Genomic DNA, 20,072 nt, shown 5'->3' with positions numbered 1-20,072 from the left:
AGATATAGTCCACACTGACCTCTTTTCTCCAGCCCCTTATAGCTCCTATTGCTGGCACCTCTGGAACCACCACATAGAGAACAGGCTCTTCCCGGGAGACCTCTATCCTTCCAGGGCCTGGCACAGTGTCTGGAACACTGTGGGCATCACCACAGGGCCTATGTCAGCAGGAGCTGAGACCTATCCGGGGATGCAGCCAGCACACTGTCTTGTAGCTTTTGCCTGGGAGAAACCAGGTGTAGGGTCTGCACACAGTAGGTGCCTAATACTACACATATTAGTTGCTCAATAAAAGCTTGGTGATATAGCATGGTGCGAGGTGACATGACTCAAAGCCCCGTGTGCCCCCTGAGTGTTCATGAAATAGAATCTAGTGGTAATTCCTGCTGATGTCCATATGGCCACCGCTCTGTGGGACAGTTAGGGCCAGAGCAGGATTTCTGACCTTGAAGATGCTCAGCAGAGATTTGGGGCTGAAGGCCGTATGCTACTCTCAGCTCCATGTACTCAGCTCAGCGAGAAGGTCCGGGGTGCTCGCTCTGCCTCTGTTTCGCTGAGCAGTGGGGCCTGGAGACAGGTATACCAGGCTGGGTGTGGGGGGCGGTCATCCCCTGCTCCGAGGAGTTCATGGTCTCTGGGTCATCTGGCTGTCTCGGCTGCATCTCTCTGCTTGCCTGGTTCACTCATTGTCAAATGATCTGCTCACAAAACCGTTAAGTCCAGACAACCCTCCAATTAATGATTAACAAAGCCCTGGAGGACAGAGCGTGGAGGGGAGGAGGCTCTCAGAGGCAGGGCTGGGGCAGTGCTGTCCAGGGGAGGAGGAAAGACCTCGTGCAGACAAGCTGCAGATCCCAGAGGCTCGGCACATCTCCTCGGGGAGGGGGAGCGTGTTGGGGTGGGTGCTGGACAGGGCCACAGCGGGACTCTGGGTTTGGTTTCAGACCTGTGTCGAGGGTTGTGTCAGTCAGATCTGGGGGATTATTGGACAGCCTTGCTTTAAAAACAGTATTTCTTCTCTAGGATTCTTTAGAAATTACTGCAGTGGCAGTAATACCAACAGCTAACATTATTGCGAGCTTACTTACTATGTGCCAGGCACTGTGACTTTACATACATTATTAAATCCTCAGTGCATGTGGATGAGGACAGCACTGCCATGTCTCCGTGTTACAGATAAGGAAACTGAGGTTAAGGACACCACCGTTCTAGCACAAGTTCTCTGGGTTAGCAGGAAGCAGAATTTGAATTCTACCCAAGCAATGTGGTGCAGAACCGGTGCTCCTGGCCACCTTCCATGCTGCCAGACACCTGCTCCTTCCCAACCCTCTCCACCTGCAGCCCTAGTGGGTTATCCCTCCATCTACTGCTGTGGCCCCTGCAGTGTTCTTGGCACCCTGATCTCAAGCTGAATGTCACAGGATGCTGAGAACCCTGAGGGGAGTTAGGAGGAGCCCTCCCAAGACAAATAGTTCCTGGAATTAGAGGAAAGAGTCCAGTAACAGGCCTGGGTCCTTTCGGTTGTTCTAGTGATGGTGGAGATCAAATGTTACAGAGGTAGAAGAAAGGCAAGTTTCTTCTGTTCAGGGTGGACCCTTGGGAACTAGGTGTTGTGAATATCACGATGTGAATGATGTCTATGCAATCTCCCGAGACTTGGGAAGGCAAACTGACCTTTGGTTGAGTCACATTTGAGCTCCTAAAAGACCATGCATACAGAAAGATGACCCTGGTACCGGTGGTGAAAATAATAACAGCAGACACTTGTATAGCAATGACTGTGTACTAGGCACCCTTCCCGGGCTTTATGTAAAATCACTCTTTTAACCATCACAACAACTGGAAGAAGCAGGTTCTATTATTATCACCCCCCTTTTATAGATGAAGAAACTGAGACAGAGTTTCAGACCCCACATTTTGGGCCTAGTACTTTGGTGGAGGTGCTTGGGTATAGGAGTAGACGTGCTTTTGTTCCCAGAAGTGTGGGAAACACATGGGTGGGTGGTGGGCTGCAGAATGAAGTCCTACACAGGCACTTTGTTACATGCTCGGGGCCCTGGAATACCAACCTGCTTTCCCCACACAAAGGGAGGAGGCAGCTGGGCAGAAGTCACAGGACCGTGGTGGTCATGCCCGCCCAGGGCTTTGTGCCTTCATCCATCTCATGCTTCTTGAGTGTTCCTTAGAGCCAGACCCTGGCTGGGAAGCTGGGGATGGCATGGGAATCAGAAAGAGTACTTGTGGGTCCCTACTCCGGGGCTCGCAGCCTAGTTGGGGGGATGACCCAGGAACAGGTGCTCTGCCGTGGCCCCAAGCACAGCTGGATGGGAGAGAACCCCGCATGTGGAGAGGCCGCTGGGCAGCCTGTGAGCAGAATGACGAGAGGAGGGGAAGACGGGCAGGGCTCAGATGCTGACGCACCTTGTCTGGGGCTGGCACTGTCCTCAGAGGTGAGGGGCAGTGGATGTGTTCGGTCAGGAGTGACAGGACCAGGCCTGCATTCTGTAAAGCCTGCCCTGGCTGCACTGTGGCCCGGAGGTCACCAATACAGGACAGTGGCGAGGAGAGGACTGACCCACAGGAAGCAGAGTCCAAGGAGTTTCCAGACTCAGTGCCTGACGGAGAGAGGGCTGGTCAAGGACAACCACGAGCTGTGACTTTGAACTCCTGGATGGAGTCATGATGCCATTTCAGAGACAGAGACAGGAAGAGCAGTTCTGTGGGAAGACAAGTCAGGCTGGACACTCTGTGCCTCCCGGCTCACATGAGCAGGCAGAAGGCTTTCTCACGCACTCCCGCTGCTCCCAGAGGTTGATGAGGTTGCAGAGAGAGCAGGGAGCCCTGGCATGTCCGAGGGCAAGGGAGAGAGACACGAGACCTGTGCTGGCTTCATGGCTGGGGACAATAGTCCCAAATCCCCCTACCGGGAAGCTGCTGTACCCCACTCCATTTAGGGAAGGGGGCATGGAGGTCTCATGAAGCAGCTCAATCAGGGGCTGCCAGCCCTGTGAACAAGCTTGGGCTCCTTCCATCCCTTCTGCTCTGGGGAGGGGCCCTGGCTTTCCACCCCTTCACCTGCTTCTTTTCTTTGCTGAACTCTCCAGACCTGGGGCTACTGTTGACGAAACAACTGTTTTTGGTGTTAAGTGGATACAGTACTATGTACCTTCATGTGTATGGTCTCATTAAATCCTCCTCTATACTTGATGAGGGTAGATGGGGGAAAGGAGGCTCAGAGAGGTTAGGAGACTTGCCCCAGTCACACAGCTGTTCGCGGTGCCCAAAGTACCCTTAGCAGATCCTGTGCTTGCCAAGCAGAAAAGGTGGTGTGAGGACAGACAGAGCTCTGTGGGGCGGCGGGCCAGGGGCCAGGACGGGAAGCGAGGAGATGTGGAACCACACGAAGGGGCCATGCACACCCCACTGCGTGTTTGCTGACCCTGGGAATCCTCATGGCCCCTCACTCTGGGTCTACACAATCTAAAGTCGGAACAGACCTCCCCACTTCAGGTCAACTTGGACTTGCTTTTTGGTCCAGAAGCAAGTGGGAGCAGGAATGGTCTGATTCCTCTCTCCCGGGCCATGCAGGTGAAAATGTCATAGCTTTTCTGCAGCTCACTACTGGGCCCAGGGGCTGGGGCTTCACAAGGTCTCTGGCTACCCTCTTAGCTCTCTTAGCTACCAGTACTCCTTGTTGAGAGAAAGCGGGTAGAAAGAACGACATCAATAGCTCGTACCTCAGCTGTGACACACTCAGTTGGGCTCACATGATACCACTGCAGTGACATTAGACTTGAGGGTTTCAAGGCCTGAGGCTGGCCACCCGCTCTGCCCATGGGTAAGCTCAGGGGTTCCAGTCCAACAACAAGACAAATGGCTCCGGTATTTTGTAACGGGATACAACTAGAACTAATTCTTTTTTCTTCCCTTATCACTTTGCACACACGAAATCTATTTTAATTAGCTTTCAACAATATAATCTTAAAAAAAAAAAAAGAAAGAAATCCCACATATATCTCCTACTCTCAAATGGTTCTTAGCGAAAGAGATTTATCTTGGAAGTTTCTTAAAAAAAGCTATATGTGCTCAATGCATTTAAATAACACTCATTAAAGGGAACTGCATGCAAGCTGCCTTCTCCAGTCACAGATGAGAGACATTCTCTTGACCTATTGCAAATCAAAAAGCAGTTCCACACCACCTTTATTTTTCAACTGGTTAAGTTTTAAATTAAAAGTCCCAACACCCTTTTTAGGGAAGGCAGACTAACATAAATAGCCCCCACCAAAATTTTAGCTCAGTTGATTGGAAGATAATTACAAGAAACAAAATGTGAAATTTTAAATCAGGGCACTAATGAAGTCTAAAAATATCGGTGGTCCATCCCTCTGGCTGGCTAGACCCACTCTTCATGGACAGGATTTCTCCATAATTACTCAGCCGGTGAGAGGCCCGGTTGTCACGTCAAACAACAGTAGGGAAATCGCCGGACTTTAATGAGCTGGATCTCAAGGCATGCTACGGTGGGTCTGATTATAACGCTAGGCAAGGTTTCACACAGTGAACAGGAGGCAAGGAAAGTTCTTTATTTTTTAAAGGAGAGTTCAGACCAGTGTTGGCACCGTCAGGCAGGAAGGGCCTCTTGGTCCCCGTTTGGAGCTAGCTGTCTGTCATTTAGGACTGTGAAATCATTTGGGCTCCGGAGATGTGAAATCCCGAGTGGCAAAATTAAAAGTGACCCAAATCCAAACCCACACGGTCTTGTCAGGAATATGATGCTCACATGGTACGTTTCAAAGATTTGGCTTTCAAAATTCGGGTTTCTTATTTTAAAAAATATGCCATTGTTTGACATCAGATCTGACAGACAAATTATAGCTTTAGCAATAAAGCCTTTTTAGGATTAGAAATGAAAGGAGAAATTACTTAAAAAAAAAAAAACCACACACATCAAAAAACCCAACAAACCCACCCAGGCATCTGAATGAGCATGTTGCGTGGTCTTTCTTATGAATACAGGGAGCGAAGTCAGTCAACGGGGGCGGTACACAGAGAAGCAAGCTGGGTATGATTTCTTGGGGAACAGCTAGCCCTCTGGCCAAGCACGGAGGTCCGCATGAGGGCGGTCACTGGCTGCAGCTGGGGTTCTCACCGGCTCACCGGGAGGGGTCCACGGACACTCTGAGGGCGCGCTGCACCCCTGGAGTCATGGAGCACTGAATCTACCCTTCAGGGCTGGACAAGGAAAGCCCATCGAGGCCCCTCTTCTTCTCCGCTCCAGTCCATGGGCTTGGACCCACCACAGAGGACAGTTCATGTATTCTGGCCTCACAAAGACGTTACAGGTGTGGCTCTGCTATGACCTGCTGGCCCTGTGTGCCCAGGGGACAGCAGGAGCCCGTTTTTACCACCGTATCTTCCTGATCTTATGGACTCAGGTGCCCAATGGTGACGCCACGTGCCTGCTGCCTGGCAACTTTGGGGAGGACCCCTGATCTCTGCTAAATCTCAAATGAGGAACTCCAGTCCCGTCTGGGCCAGTTACCTTTTCCTAGATGCATGTCTGAAACTTGGCATGTCGGCAGGACCGTTCAACGGCCCCAGAAACCCATCGGGGTAGGGGGTTTGCACTCCTCCACATGGTGCAGAAGGGGCTCCCTCCCACCCAGCGCCTTGGGCTTTGGCAAGGCCTTAGGAGCAGCTGGGACACCCAGGCCATTGTGTCAGAGTTGGCAGCGCATAGACTGGGAGTAAGTTTTTTGCTTTTGTAAAGGGAGAGAGAGCTTAACCAAAACAATTCAAACAAAAAATCAATTTTCTCAATTAAAAAAAAAAAGATCTTAAACAAAGCAAGAGTTTATCAGAATTTAGATGTAATTTTCTATAATTTTATCATTTAAAACTAGTGCTGATTTCCCAAACAAAGGCAGTCAGGGCACCATCAGATTGGGAATTAAACCCAGGGAAAATCCAGACACAGCTTTGTTGCAGGGATGCTTGACAAGGCCTGGGAGTCGCCCGGAAGGGTGGAGTTAGAGACTTATGAGCTCAGGTGGGACAGAGAATGGCTCGTGGCAGTCAATGGTTTGCTAAGCGGTTAAGTTAACCCCCTGAGGTGCAGTCTCAAGAGGTTCTAAGTAAGGAGGCCGAGAATCATGCCCAGAGGTCCACACTTCCTAGGTCCATCTACCTTCCTTCCGAAGACGGCCTGGATTTCCCAGCAGACAGACCTCCTGCCCCTGCACCCTCCTACTGCACCGGGCCCCGGCCTGGCTGCAGCCCTCTGCTCTCAGCAGGAGGGGGGTGCTCCCGTGCTCTTTCCCAGAGCCTCACGGAACCACCCTTGGGTCCTTGAAACAAAAACCCAACTGGCTCAAGATGGTCTGGGAGTGTCTCCTGGGCCTCAGTGAAAACCCCAAGAGCTGCTTCCGTCTGACGGTCAGCGAGGGCGCTTTTCTGGGGAGGGACACAGACAGTTGATATTCCCACTGTCCTCATGGGTGGAAGATGGAGAAGGCCCAAAGGGACTGTCCCGTGGGGCTAGAGGAGCAGATGATTTCTGCTTGTTCTACACTTAGCCTGGCCTTGGGTTCAGGGTAAGGCCCAGGGCTTGACCTGGAGGCGACAAGCCCCTGGACTTTGCGGACTCTCCCCTTCCTTCCTCTTGTCTTGCTCACATTGCCTGCCTTCCTGGCCACATCCTCCTTCTCCTCTGCTTCCTCAGCCTGAGGCAGGGCCAAGGCCCTCCTGTAGCCCCCCGGGTGGGAGAGGCCAGCGGGGCCCTGCTGGAGAGCACAGAGCACCAGGAGCCACACTCTTGTCCATGCTGTGTCATCGTGACCACAGGGGACGGCACAGACGCAGGCACACACGGAGCATGTGGTAGCAGGACTTACCTTTGGGGTGCCCGGGGTCGGTGAACTCATACTTCCCCACACCAATGGTCCGCAGCATCTGCAGCCCGTGGGCTGAGTCAGTCGTGGGGGGCCCATTGGTGGCTAGGGCACTGCTGGGGACAGTGGCAGACGTCTGGGCTGGCGGTGGTGGAGGCAGCAGAGGCCCTGCCATATGACCGTTGCCTACCGCGGTGGGCCCCGGGCGGGCCACCTGTCCCACGCCAGGCAGTGTGGAAACGGCCAGGGGCTGTGGGCTGGCATACAGGGCCTGGGCAGGCATGTTGACCACCACGCTGCTCAGTGGCTGAGAGGGTGGCTGTGGGAGCGAGTAGTGGCCTGGCATCAGCGGGAGCTGGGGCCCCACGTGTGGAGGCAGTGAGGGGGTCACCCCGATGACCGGGGCCTGGACGTTCACAGCAGGGCTGAAGGTGGGAGGCTGGGCCACTCCATAGGAGTGTGCGATCAGGGTGGGCTGGCTCCCGGCGGCCACCGTGGTCACCCATGGCCCTGTGCCTGCAATGGAGATGGAAGAGATGTCATCTGCTGGTTATACATTCACTCAACAAACACCGACTGCCCCAGGCCTTTGGCTGGGTACTGAGGTCACGAAGCTGGACAAGACACCTGTGCCCAGGACCTCACAGAATAAGAATCTGTGACTACAGTCACACTAGATAGGTGCCACGGGAATATATAAACAGATAGCTGTGAGGGCTTAGAGCAGGAAGCACAACCTGCCCGGGAGAGGTCTAGAGGCAACAAAGCAGGAAGTAAAAAAGGGGAGATCTTCAAAGAGATCTGGGTTCAAATCTTGATTCTGCCACTTAACTAGCCAAGAGCCTGGGGCAAGTTGCTTAACTTCTCTGAGCCTCATTCTTCCCATCTGTTACATGGAACTAACGATACCTACCTTATAGGTCTTCTGGGAAGAACTGAGTGAGAAAAAGACGTTAAAAACTCTAGCAGAGTGCCTAGTATGTGCCCAGTGTTCCACAGATGTTGGTAGTTTCTCTTTCTTTTTGGAGAATCAATCACTGCCTAGGAAAGGTTGAAGGTGACAGCTGGACTGTGATGACAGGGTTTCCTGGGCCATGCAAGGGCAGCAGAGCCTGACCCCACGCATGGGCCCTGTGCTGCAGGAAGGCAGAGCCAGCGGTGGGGGCGGTGTGGGAATGCGGGGAGGGGCTGCTCTCTACGGCTTTGCTGGGGGCCAGGCAACTTCTGCACAGCTAGCCCTGGGGAAATCCTGAGAAGAGGGGCGTCCTGAGACCCAATACAAGGCACAAGACCAGCTGTGCCCAGGTCAGGCAGAGCAGGGCTCGGGGTCCCGGAGCCGAGCTGACACTGAGGTGACTCAAGCAAGCTTGTGAGTGAGACTGAAAGACAGTGTGATAGGCAAGGCCAGTCTGGGTTGCCTCTGACGGAATGACTGTAGATCTAGGTCTCTGTCCCCTGAAAATCACCTTAGTTTTCATGATGGCTCTGGAGTGGCAGGACAGATTGAAGGAGTTGAGGAAGGAGAGTGGGGGCTGGAGGCCACTCAGGACCACCAGCCCCAGAGGCTAGATACTGAGGCTGGGAGCTCCCACACACAATAAGATTAGGTGGCCTGGAAAGAACCAAGATGGCAGGGCGATATCACACCACCAGAGGGCGCTGTCCCCGAGGAGTCTTCCAAAGGGAGAGCATCCGGGCTGGTGGTGAACAGCTGGGCTTGGAGTCAGAGGAACCAGGACGGCAGTCCCGGTTCTGCCCTCACTAACCGAGTGACCTTAGGCACCCCCCCCCCCCCGGGTCGATGTGCTCATCTGTAATGGGACAATAACAACACTGACTTCACAGGGCTGCTGCAAGCATTGTGTTGACAGAGCAAGGCACAGAAGACATGTGTGACAAAGAGTGCTAAGCCCAACGACGAGAGAGGTGGGAGGAACCTGGAAGCTGGCAAACGCCGGTGCAGCGGTCACCAGCAAGATTCTAGCCTGGCTGCTTAGGGGGCTGTCCCCCATGTCCCCCAGCCTGAAGGAGAAGAGGCGGCATCACTGGAAGCCAGCCTGCTGTCTTAAGGACAAGGCATGTCTTCCTGAGCTGGGTTTTCTCCAGGAGGAGCAGAAAAACGCCCCAGGACTTCAGAGCGCAGCTGGCCAGGTCTCAGCTTCGCAGTGAGGATACAAAGATGCCGTGTCGCAGAGGTGACTGACTGGAGCTGAGGAACGGCCCAGAGGATGCTGGCGCCCGAGAGAGACATCTAGTGATGTGAACCCAGCCCTTCCCGCCATGTGTATCAACGACTTGGATGATGATATGGAAGACATCATGTCTAAGTCTGCAGGTGACGTAATTGGGAGTCTTAGGCCCAGGTCAGCAGGAAAAGCAGGGACCTAGGAGATCCTAAGAGTCACAAAAAGACATCAACAAGGTCTTGCCCTTGGGTCTCCGCACCCAGCTGCCTCGCCAGATTGTGAGGAGAGGGACAGGGGTCCGAGCAGCCACTTGGCAGTATTGGATCTTACTGTTGAGACAGCACGTGATGTGGCTGCCAGCAGAGCTGAAGTGATAGATGGCTGCGATGACCGATGACCGTAGCAGAGGGGCTGGAAGAAGGGGTGCGGGCAGGCCAGACATGGATTCTGGCTGGGATGGCTGGGATCCCTGTTAAACAATGCGACTGGAGGAACCCCTTTGATGATAAAGGGCCTGGAAACAACGAGCTCTGGGGCATGGCTGAAGGACTTGGGGGTTTGTCCCGCAGCAGGCTTGGGCGGGGGCATGAGTGGGGTCTCCAGATATATATATGTAGGCTGGAGGAATGGAGGGCCAGGTGGACTTGTCTGTGTATCCCAATGGGAGACAACAGGGGAGGCTTTTGTTATGGTCACAGCTGTCCAGAGAAGGCAGGGATCCTGTAAGAGGTTTGAGTTCCCAGTCCTGGGGGGCGGGGTTGGGGCACCCTGTTCTTATGTGACCATTGGCAAGGCAGAACCTAACTGGAAGGTATAACTTGAGAAATTTGTTATAAATCAGGGTATTGATGTTTGGGAGTAACTAACTGTTCAAAATAACCCTAAGCAGATTCAAAGTCACCCCCACCAGGTCACTCTCACTCCCTTGCTTTCTCCCAAACACTTTCTTGTGCAGCAGAAAAAGGGGTAGAGACAGAGCTACTGCCCAGGAAATAACATGCACGGCCTGCCTTGCTGAGCACAGGCTGAGGCCTGGGCAGCTGCAGGCCCACGCGCAGGCCCTGCTAAGGCGCTGGGCACCCAGGAGGCCCCTGGCACCTCTCCCAGCCCTAGCGTAGGTGTCTCCGTCTGTGGAGGAAGTACACACCTGGATTGTCGCTCTCCCTCATCTGTTTGGCAGGTGGCTCATCAGTGTCCCAGGGTGTGGACTGATTGATGGGCGTCTGCCCCCACCGGATGCTGGTCGTGAGTCCCTGGGACTGACTGTCCGCTTTGGAGATGCCGGGCGCCTGGGGAGAAGCAGAACAGGACTGTGAGCACAGCCCAGCCAGGGCCCTGCCCTGGGACCCCCCTTTCCCCCGCCAGTCCTCCTGCTGCCTGAGCCAGGGGGCCGAGGCAGAGGCCTGGCCTGCACCCAGTCCCACAGGGGATTACAGAGCGTTTGGCACAGTAGCAGCAGCTGTGACCTCTGCTAAACTCCTACCTCCAGGAGCACTCAACCCAGTACTTTTCTGACCACCCTCTGTGGCTACTCATTGCACGGAAGCTATCGCAAAGGAAAGAGCATTCTGTCCTGAGATGTGAAGTCTCCCCAACCCCTGGCTCATTAATAAACTGCAACAACATCCACGTGCATGCGCTGAGCACTGACTACTCAGCCTGGGCTCAGTGCCACCAGGTGCCTGGCCCTCTGACATGTGAGAGGACGGCTTTCCAAAGCTCACCTATTAGGTCCCATCCTGCCCCCACACTGGCCTCGGAGACCCCAGAAGTCCCACTTCAGAGGAGACAGAGGGCGAGTGGGGATCCAGGCTAGTGGGAGGACAGCCCCCATCCTGCCACCGGGGAGGGAAGGCAAGAAACACCTTCACCAAGACCCTCAGTTCCTCACAGCAGGCCGGAGGCAGACGCCGGCTCCAGGATCTCACAGTCTAACAGATATTTAGATTAAAGAAAAAATGAACCTCAGGGTGGAAACAATCATTAGGCCCATGTTGGTCTCCCTGAGCCACAGCCTAATGGTGGAATAATATATAATCACTAAAAATCATGTTTGCTAGGAGTTCTTAATGAGATGGCAAAATACCTGCACTGTAATGTTAAATGAAGAAAGCAAGACACAAAATGACACAAATATAACCTCACCATGTAAACAATATGTGCAGGAGGAAGAAACTGAAACGTTAGCAGGGATGCTATCCTTGGGTGAGAGGATTATGGATAACTTTTATTCTCTTGTCCACATGTTTCTGTATTTGCCAGATGTTCTACTACAGCCATTACCATTACAGGTAAAAAAAAAAGGCAGGTTTACAGTTGTGAGTACGTGAAACACAGTTCATTCTTGTGCTATTATTTATTAATTATTGTATTATTTTCCATACAAATAACTACTTTTGCCCCTCCCTGTGTAGTAAACAAAATCATTCCCGAAAGCATGTCGGAGAGCCTGGGGCTGGGGTAACTGGGGTGGGAGGGGGTGGGTCTCAGCAGAGGTAGCTTCAGGAGTGACCATGGCTCCCAGCAGCACAGCTGGGGCCCAGCAAGTTTTGGGGTAAAGGGTGGGGTGGGGTGTTGGGGGACAGAGGCAGCTAGCTGCCCACTGGAGACAGTCACAAAAGGCACCTGCAGGCCGTTTTAGGTGAAGCCATGGTCCTGGTGGCTTCTGATGGAAGTTGACCCAGTAACCCAGTGGGTGGGGGCTGGCGCCCCCTGCTGAGCCTCTGACCCCAGGCTGATGAGGGTGGGGGTGGGGTGGGGGGCATGAGCTGGGAGACAGACAGTTCTCGTGGGGACTTTGATGCCTAACGCAGGGGACAGCCACATCTGCCCTGGGGCCTGCTGGGAGGAGCCATGTCCCATTAGGACCACAGGCCACACCCAGCTAATTGCATTAGGCTGCACTTGATCGCTGGCCTGCATTTCGGATGCTCTGTGCCTGTGAACAGAGCAGGAAACAAAAGGAAAGAGCGACCTTCCTGAGGAAAGAACATTCAACAGACAAACTTCCTGATCAGAGGCTCCTGCCCTGTGTTTGTCTGTGGGACAGATGCAGGCTTGGGGTGGGGGAAAGGGTGGGAATTGTGTCCTGTCTGCAGCCCCTCTGGCTTCCCAGGTTCTTGGGGGTGCTGGGGGTTCAGAGGTTGCTTCCTCGCAATCAGGCGCATCTGAGGGGGCAAGAGCCTGTGCGATGTCCCATCAAAGGCTCTGTTTGGGGAAGTCTGAAGGAGGACACGATCCTCCTCATCAGCACCCTCCTCCACTGATGAGACAAAACCTCCTCCTGCCAGTAGGGGGCGCTGCAGCTCCTCTCTGCTGCCTGGGATTTCTGGAGGCCTCCCAGGCCAGAGGCAGGTTTGGTTCTCAGGGACCTCCAATAGTCTCATTTCTCCCGGCCAAATCAGCATCCCGGGCCCTGCCTGGTGCCTTGACAGGGTAGGTGAGGGCTCTGGAAACTCGGAAGCCCTGGGTCTGGCCCTTACAACAGGCGTTGCCGTCAGCAGAGGCGGCTGGGGCCTTCCCTTGAGAATGGGTAACGAGGCCCTGAACTCTGCAACTTCAGGAGTTCCCGTTTTGCCTTAATATCAGTTCCAAAACAGCTCTGCCAGCTCAGTCATTCGCGTCTTTGTTAGTTGGTTTATTCAGCGAGCAAGCCCTGGACCCCTGTTCCGGCCCCAGCCCAGCCCAAGGCACTGGGGTCACGCGTCCCAGCAGAGCCGAGCACTCAGCCACCCCTGCAAACAGTGAGGGACTTAGACTCCAGAAGGAAGCTGGGCGCAGGGGGCCCTGGGCACTGGGGAGACTGGGTGTGGCTACAGTGGTTTGCTGTCTGGTTGTCTTTCATGAATATTACAAGTGAGTTCTTATGTACGGGAAATGTGTTCTGCTGTAAGAAGAAAAACAGAATCTTTTTTTTTTTTCCTTTAGGAAAAACAAATAAGGCCACTCGTATGGCACCTAGCACTAGTGGCTTCTGAAACTGTGAGCAAGTTGCAGTTCAAGAATTTTTATTTATTCTATTAAAGTAATGACATGAACATTCCGTCCTCCACTCCCTCCAGAAAAAACATGGACATGGGCTGTGTGTGTGCTTTGCCGAGGTGCCTGGACGTCCAGGTTGGGGGACATCCGGCAATGTGAGTCAGCTCGGCCTGACCAGAGCCTCCTGCAACAGGCTCCAGGTCCAAAATAACTTGTGGTCCGGGTTCTGAAGGCTTCTGGGGAACGTGTGTGGGTCGGCGGCTCCAGCTCTGAACCCAGCTCCTGCCACGCCTTTCCCCCACGGTCCGGTTCAGAGGTCCGAGATGCCACCAAAGGCTCTCCGGTCCACCCCCAGCCCAAATAGCAGGCCCCCTGGAGTTTTGCTCCTCGCCAGGGGCTGCCGTGTACACGAGAATGCCACAGAAACTAACCAGGGCGACAGCTCGGGCCGGGGTGGGAAGGCAGGGCTGGGAGAGCCCCTCTCTGCCCCCTGCCACTGTGGTCGTCTGCAGCATCAGTGAAGGCATCCAGACATCTGGCCTTTCCCCAGCGTTCCCGGCCATGCTTCTGCTCCTGTGACACGATGGCACCTGGCAGAGAGAGGCAAATGAAGAGAGCCCTCCTTCTGCCTGGCGCTGCGAAGCGGCCCTATCTGCCCATCATCGGGCCAAAGGAGGCTTCTCTCTGCTTCACTTTAATGAGATGCTAATGGGATGCATCATTAACGCAGCTGCTTTTAAACCCCAGCTCTTGTAAATTTTCAAAGGTCACATTTTTACGGTGGCTGACAGCATCCTGCTTCTTTCTGTGACTGAAGAACACTCAAGACCCTGATCCTTAAAGATGAGACTGTGAGAGGTGGCATGGCCGAAGTGCCCGCTGGTCATGGGTGGGACCTCCTGGAATAAGCCTCCCTGGGCCACCGAGCTGTGTCTATTAGCTTGGGGAGAGCCGGTTACGCGGCCCACAGCGCTGCCCTGGGGCTCTGCTCCGTGCAGGGGAGGGTGTGCGGGGGCAGCGGTGCCCTTTGCAGAGGTGCCTGGCAGAGGGCTGAGGGGTTGATGCCACTGGGGACACAGAGGCATGTATCCTCCCACAGAGCACCGTTTGCTCACTGGGCTATGTGCCCAGGAAGCTGTGACAGCCCCGAGGGGCTGCTTTCTCTAACCTGTCCACTCAGAGGAAGCAGTTTTTCCTGCTGACACGTAGGTGCTGAATGGGCCAGCAGCGTCTGGGTGGTCGGGGTGGTTTGAAAGGATGAGCCTCTCTGGGAGTCCTCACGCGCCTTGCTGTGTCTTATCCCTATACCCTGTGTGCACGACGGTCGGTCACACTGCCTCTGGGGCTGTACTGACCTCGTACTGGTGGGCCGGTTCCATGAAAGCAGGGATCCAGCACGGAGCCTGGCCCAGCCTGTGCCCAGGCTGGGAGGTGCCCAGCGAATGAGTGAATGGGAGCAGGGTCAACAGTAGGCTCACGCGTCACTGTAGGTTCAGTGCGTGTGTGAATGCATGGTGTGCACTCAGGAAGAGTAGATACTGTGAGCACAAGAGTGAAATAGCTCGGGGTGCTTGGGCAATGGGATGCAATGAGGTCCCCTCATTGGGGTGATGAGGTTTCCAGACTGTGAGGGCCTCATGTGCTGAGACCCCCAACATCATTGCCCTGGAGGCTGCTCAGGGGCCTGATGCCCCAAACTACTGCCCTGGCTCACGGGCATGAGTATTGTGAAACTGGATGCTGAGGTTGGTGCCCACCTCTGTGGGGCTAGGGTGAAGGGTTCACTGGAGAAACCAGAACCCAGTCTCTTCTGCCGTTTACCAAGAAGACTGGCGAATCAGTGGAGTCTGGAAGTCAGGGAGAGCTTCTGGAATGCATGGGGCTGGTGTTGGGCCATGAAAACTAAACAGGATTGAGTAAGGATGACAGATTTAGACTGGAGTCAGCCACCAAGGACCCCGCAGCACAACTAGTATGCTTCCAGCCCACAGACAAATAACAGGGCTAGGCTCACACAGGGAAATGACAAAGCCAGCACCCAAGTCCCTTTCCTGCTGATGAAACTGCTTCCACAGACTGAAACCTACGAGCCTGACACTGCTGCCCTTTGTGTGGCACTGACAGGGCTGGCAGGGATGCCTTCTGCCGGGTGTCACAGACAGTCTCACCCCTTACAGTAATGGGCCCCTCCCCTCCGGGGAGCCCAGAGTCCCCACCTTTACCTCGGTGTAATTGGTCAGACAATGCTTCCGTGTTCGCTCTGGGCCAGAAGCACTGCTGGGCACCGGGGCACAGTGATGGTCAAGGCATGATTCCCGCCCTTGGGGAATTTATACTAGTGGGTGGGAAACATTTGCGCCAAGGACTTGTGAGGATGACACAGGCTGGCAGAGCAACCATAGGGAACAGAACCACGATGCTGGGTCACTATGCCAGCTCTGGGCCTCGTCTTTGAAGAAGACTCATGACCTCTAGCTTGGTCTCTCAGACCCTCCAGACCAGGCCAGTGGTCGGATGAATACCACCGAGTGATTCTAGTCAACATGGCAGTTTAGACGGTCTAGCCAAGACCGCTCAGAATGTCTGTGCACAAATTTGTGAGATGTGATAAAATATTTAAACAAAAGGATACACCATCTACTGTGTATATTGTAAAATAGTAAAAGATCGAAAGTCCTTTGTGTGCTGCTCTTGACATATAAACACAACAGTGTCATATGCATCCCTTTGTGCTCCACAGAGGACCAGAGGCAGGGTAACCATAACTGGGACTGTAGTTATGTAAGTGCTTAAACTAAAGTTGGTGCGCCTCTTCCCAGGCACATGCAGCTAGGTGGGGGGTGGGGACAGGAAATGGCCTTGGATCATAACTGAGAAGCCACAGGGAGGACAACTGGGAAGCCACGGGTGACCCGGGCAGACCGCACTCTGAGCTGGATCTGCAGCCTCATTTTGGCCTCACGACTCCTTGTAATTTCTGCCGACATTGGGAAAGACAAGCTTTGCTGTGATACCCCATCCCCCTTGGCTCTGGACTCTGAGGGCACCTCTGATGAAGGGCTGCTGATATGCCTGATCCCTGCCGTGGACCTTTGACACATTTTCTGATTTGAAGCCAGGAAACATGCTCTGCCAGCTTCCCTTGCAGCTGGAGCACAGGCACGTGCCTGCTGCTCAAACACACGGGGAGACTTCAGTCTGGAAGTTGGGCAACTTGAGGAAACCAGCACAGCTCCAAGTCCACGCTCCACAGAGGCCGGGGGCAGAGGCACGTGAATTTGGGAGCATGCAGATGGCGGAGGGCTTTGGTGTCCTGGGCCCAACATCAGAGGGTTCTCAGGTCTCCTCTAGCATAGCAAGAGCAGGTTCTCCTATCACAGTGCTGCCAGCTCCAGGACTGAGCCCAGCTGGGTGGGCCATTCCCTGCAGAGTGGACGTGTCACTTCCTTTTCAGCATCCTCTCCACTGCAAGGCACTTAGGTCCGCCCGTGCAGCTGACGGGCGCCAGTACGTAGTCAACTCATTCAGACTGGTGTGTTGGGACAGAGCCTCTCGGGCCTCTGTACTGCAAAGGGGAGGCCCCAGAAAGGCAGTTCTTACCGAAAAGAATGGTATTGAAAGGTGGGATTTCAGGCATGGGGAAGAGCGCTATTGGTGTCTGGTTTTCAGACGACGGCTATGGTTTACACACCTAGACTGTTGGCTCTCTAGGACGGTCAGGTTGTCAATGCGGGCACTGGTTCCAAGACCACACAGGTGAGCACTGACCACCTCATTGTCAGGGTTCTCTGACGTCAGTGCGCGTGCACACTAGTGTCGGGGGTTAAGAATGCAGGTTTCGGGACCTACCTCCAGAGCTTCAGATTCAGGTCTGGGGTGGGAGACCCCGAAACATGGCTCTTTAACAAGCTTTAGCAGGTGACGCAGGTAGTCCCTGGACCTTACTCCGGGGTCTTGACATTCAAGCTCTCAGGCCATTTGTGCCCTGAAAGGGGTAACCTCAGAGCCAAAGCTGCTGGCAGGTCCTAAATGGGACAGACTTTTGGGTCTCGCTGTAGGGACTCATAGGCGCCAGCTCATTGGTCACGCTGTCGTGATGGGCTCCTGTTCCCAGCCTAGCTTTCAAGGGGTCAGAAGGACATGTTGACAAACACCAAAGCTATAAATCTGTGGCCTCTGGGAAGAGCAAATGACATTTATGAGTCTCTCAATTCCCACTGCTACAGAACTACAAACAAGAGAACAGTCGCAGTTAGAACCCCACTTGGGGCCGGGAGGCTCTCTGGAGCCCCTCCTGCCCGCATTAATGAGGCTGTCCTCTCTGGCCCCCCGGCCCCAGGCCGGTGCCCTCGGTCTGGTCTCCCCTTTGGAGCCGCGCCATAATGCGCTCCAGGGCTCGATGAAATTTCTAATAATACTAACCAATGATGTGTTAAATTGAGACACTTCTGGCTCGCATGCCGGAAACTGCGTGATGGTTTAAAGGACCAGTGCTTACCTTTCTCTATCAATTTGCTGCTAAATTACTGCTTTTGGAGCAACTTACAGAAAAGTAATTCTTTATTTAAATTTTAATTTCAATCTTGTCATTTTAAATATATATTCAGATTCCAATCATATTACAGAACATGATGTCTCTGAAGGGTAGTTTCCTGCTGGGAGCTTGGGTGGGGACAAACAGTGTGACGTGGGGACGAGTGAGGGCTCTGAGTAAGTCCAGGGGCAGCTTCCTGAGGGCAGCCACACGCTGGGTGGGAGAGACAACTGCAGAGGCCTGGGGTCCGCCTCTAACCTGGCCCTGTGGTCCCAGGCTTTGTGTCTTGCCCTGAGCGTTACCTGTGAATATTTTAAGTTGGATCCACCAATCATTTCCTGTGCTGTCTCTCTCATTGGATCACCATAGGGACCCAAGAAGCCCCAGCCATAAAGTGGCCCGGCCTGTTGCCATCTTTTTTTTTTTTTTGTATTTTTCTGAAGCTGGAAACGGGGAGAGACAGTCAGACAGACTCCCGCATACGCCCGACCGGGATCCACCCGGCACCCAGGGGGCGATGCTCTGCCCCTCCGGGGCATCGCTCTACTGGGACCAGAGCCACTCTAGCGCCTGGGGCAGAGGCCAAGGAGCCATCCCCAGCGCCTGGGCCATCTTTGCTCCAATGGAGCCTTGGCTGCAGGAGGGGAAGAGAGAGACAGAGAGGAAGGAGGGGGAGGGGTGGAGAAGCAAATGGACACTTCTCCTATGTGCCCTGGCCGGGAATTGAACCTGGGTCCCCCGCACGCCAGGCGGCCTGCTGCCATCTTAACAGCTCCTATGTATGAGCGCCTCCTACAGGCCAGGCCTGGGCATGACATGATTTTCCTCCTGAGGAGTTCCGTGCTCTCCCCTTCACTTTGTGGATGAGGGAGTAGGCCTGGAGCAGGGCCCTAACAGCTAGAGCATGCCAGGCTTGGGATTCTAACCAGCCTATGCTATCCTAAGACTCTGGGATGGCTGGAATGTTCCCAGGCCATCTCTCTTCAGACCCCCTTGGCCCTAGGCCAGTGACGTGTTCCCTCAACCTCTGCCAGTGTGGCCTTGGACCTTTTCATTGGGGCCAGTTCTTCAGTCTCAGACCAGAGCGGCACAGACTGACACCTCCACCCCTCTCCAAAGCTGGCAGGGTCCATCCTTCACATCTCTCTCTCCTCTTCTACTCCCCCCACCCCGTGAGCCCCTTCCCCTTGGCTTTCCCACGTGGAGACAGAGACAGCCCTGTCTGAGCACTCCACCTGCTGTTCCAGCACCCTCTGCCTTCTCCCCTCTCCTTGTCATTCCCCTCCACGGGGGCTCAGAACACCTGGGACTCTATTTCTGTCACTTTCACCTTTGAACGCTGCCCACCTCAGCACCGCAGTGAGACCACCCCTCCTCTCCGCTGCAGACCCAGTGGCTTTTCCCAGCCTCTTTCTCCGACCCCGCCCGCGAGCTTCCTGCCTCTCCTTCCGAAACTCCCCCCTCCTGCTGCTGCAACAATGCCTCCCCCGGCTTTCTGTCCCTCCCGCGCCGTTCACTGGCTTCTCCTGCCCGTTCTCCCATGTGGACGTGCCCAGGGCTCCTTCCAAGCGTCTTCCCCTCCATCTCTCAGGCCCATGTTCTTTCATGATTATTTTCTGATATGGAACATCTGTGTGGTAGCCATTGTCTCTGATAGGACCCAGCTTCCTATAATATTCTGTAAGTATATTTGCTTTTCCGCTTTCCGACTTCAAAGTCTACACCTTAGAGACATTTTTGCTCAAAGTTCAGCACAGATGGCTGCCCTCGCACGTGTAAAACGACCACGGCCGGGGCTGGATTTCCACACACGTGCTCTCGTGTGTGCCCTGTCCCGGCCCCTGGAACCTGTCCCAACGGAGGGCCTTGTGGACAAAAGAAATGATAAATCTGCCGAACTTGCAGCTCAAAGCTTTCAACTTTCCTCTAACAACTTACAACGGAAAACTTCTTAGTCCCATTTTCCAAGTAACTTTTCATCCATTACAAAACCCACACAATTTTCAAAGGGGCTTTGAAATAAGATCACCTAGAAAAAAAAAAAAGCCCATCATAAATGGAAGTCTTTGAAAAGACAGAGGCCCTTTCCTGGGCTTCAGCGCCCTTCTGATAGCAGCTTCCCTTTCATTCGGCTGAAAGGGGCAGGGCAGGCCTGGCCCTCGGCAGAGCCTGTGATGTGAGCTAGCGGCCGGGAGGACAGCGAGGAGGAGGAGGGCGAGGGCGCCTGCTTGCAGCACTGGGGCGGGCCTCCCATCGACCCCTCCCCTCGGCCCTCGCGGCTCCCCAGCCTGCGGTCCTGCTCGGAGGCCCAGCCGCCCTGCCTGCCCCTGCTCACCTCAGCGTCTGTGACAAGGCGGGTCCCCCTGGGCAGCAGTGACCCCCGTCATTCTTGTTGCTGAGGTGGGCGGGAAGACAGGCAGGGCAGGGGCAGTCCCGCTCTGGCCTTTGATGGGACATTTCCCAAATGCTGGCCCCGCA

At 54.4% G+C, this 20,072-nt stretch overlaps 1 protein-coding gene across 3 annotated transcripts in view; it reads right to left on the bottom strand.

The window, feature by feature from the left end:
* KLHL29 (kelch like family member 29) overlaps nt 1-20,072 on the bottom strand; it is a 295,222-nt gene that overhangs the window by 48,659 nt on the left and 226,491 nt on the right. For all 3 annotated transcript variants that reach the window (XM_066236180.1, XM_066236181.1, XM_066236179.1), the window contains 2 exons: nt 10,227-10,368; nt 6,897-7,409 (listed from right to left, as the gene is read on the bottom strand). In XM_066236180.1, coding sequence (XP_066092277.1) covers nt 6,897-7,409; nt 10,227-10,368 — 655 coding nt within the window. The remainder of the gene's footprint in view (nt 1-6,896; nt 7,410-10,226; nt 10,369-20,072) is intronic.

This window comes from Saccopteryx bilineata, chromosome 6 (assembly GCF_036850765.1).
Source record: "Saccopteryx bilineata isolate mSacBil1 chromosome 6, mSacBil1_pri_phased_curated, whole genome shotgun sequence".
In the NCBI taxonomy this organism is placed as follows: Eukaryota; Metazoa; Chordata; class Mammalia; order Chiroptera; family Emballonuridae; genus Saccopteryx; species Saccopteryx bilineata.
The sequence above is the reverse complement of the archived record's forward strand: the minus strand, read 5'-3'. Positions and strand labels throughout refer to the sequence as shown.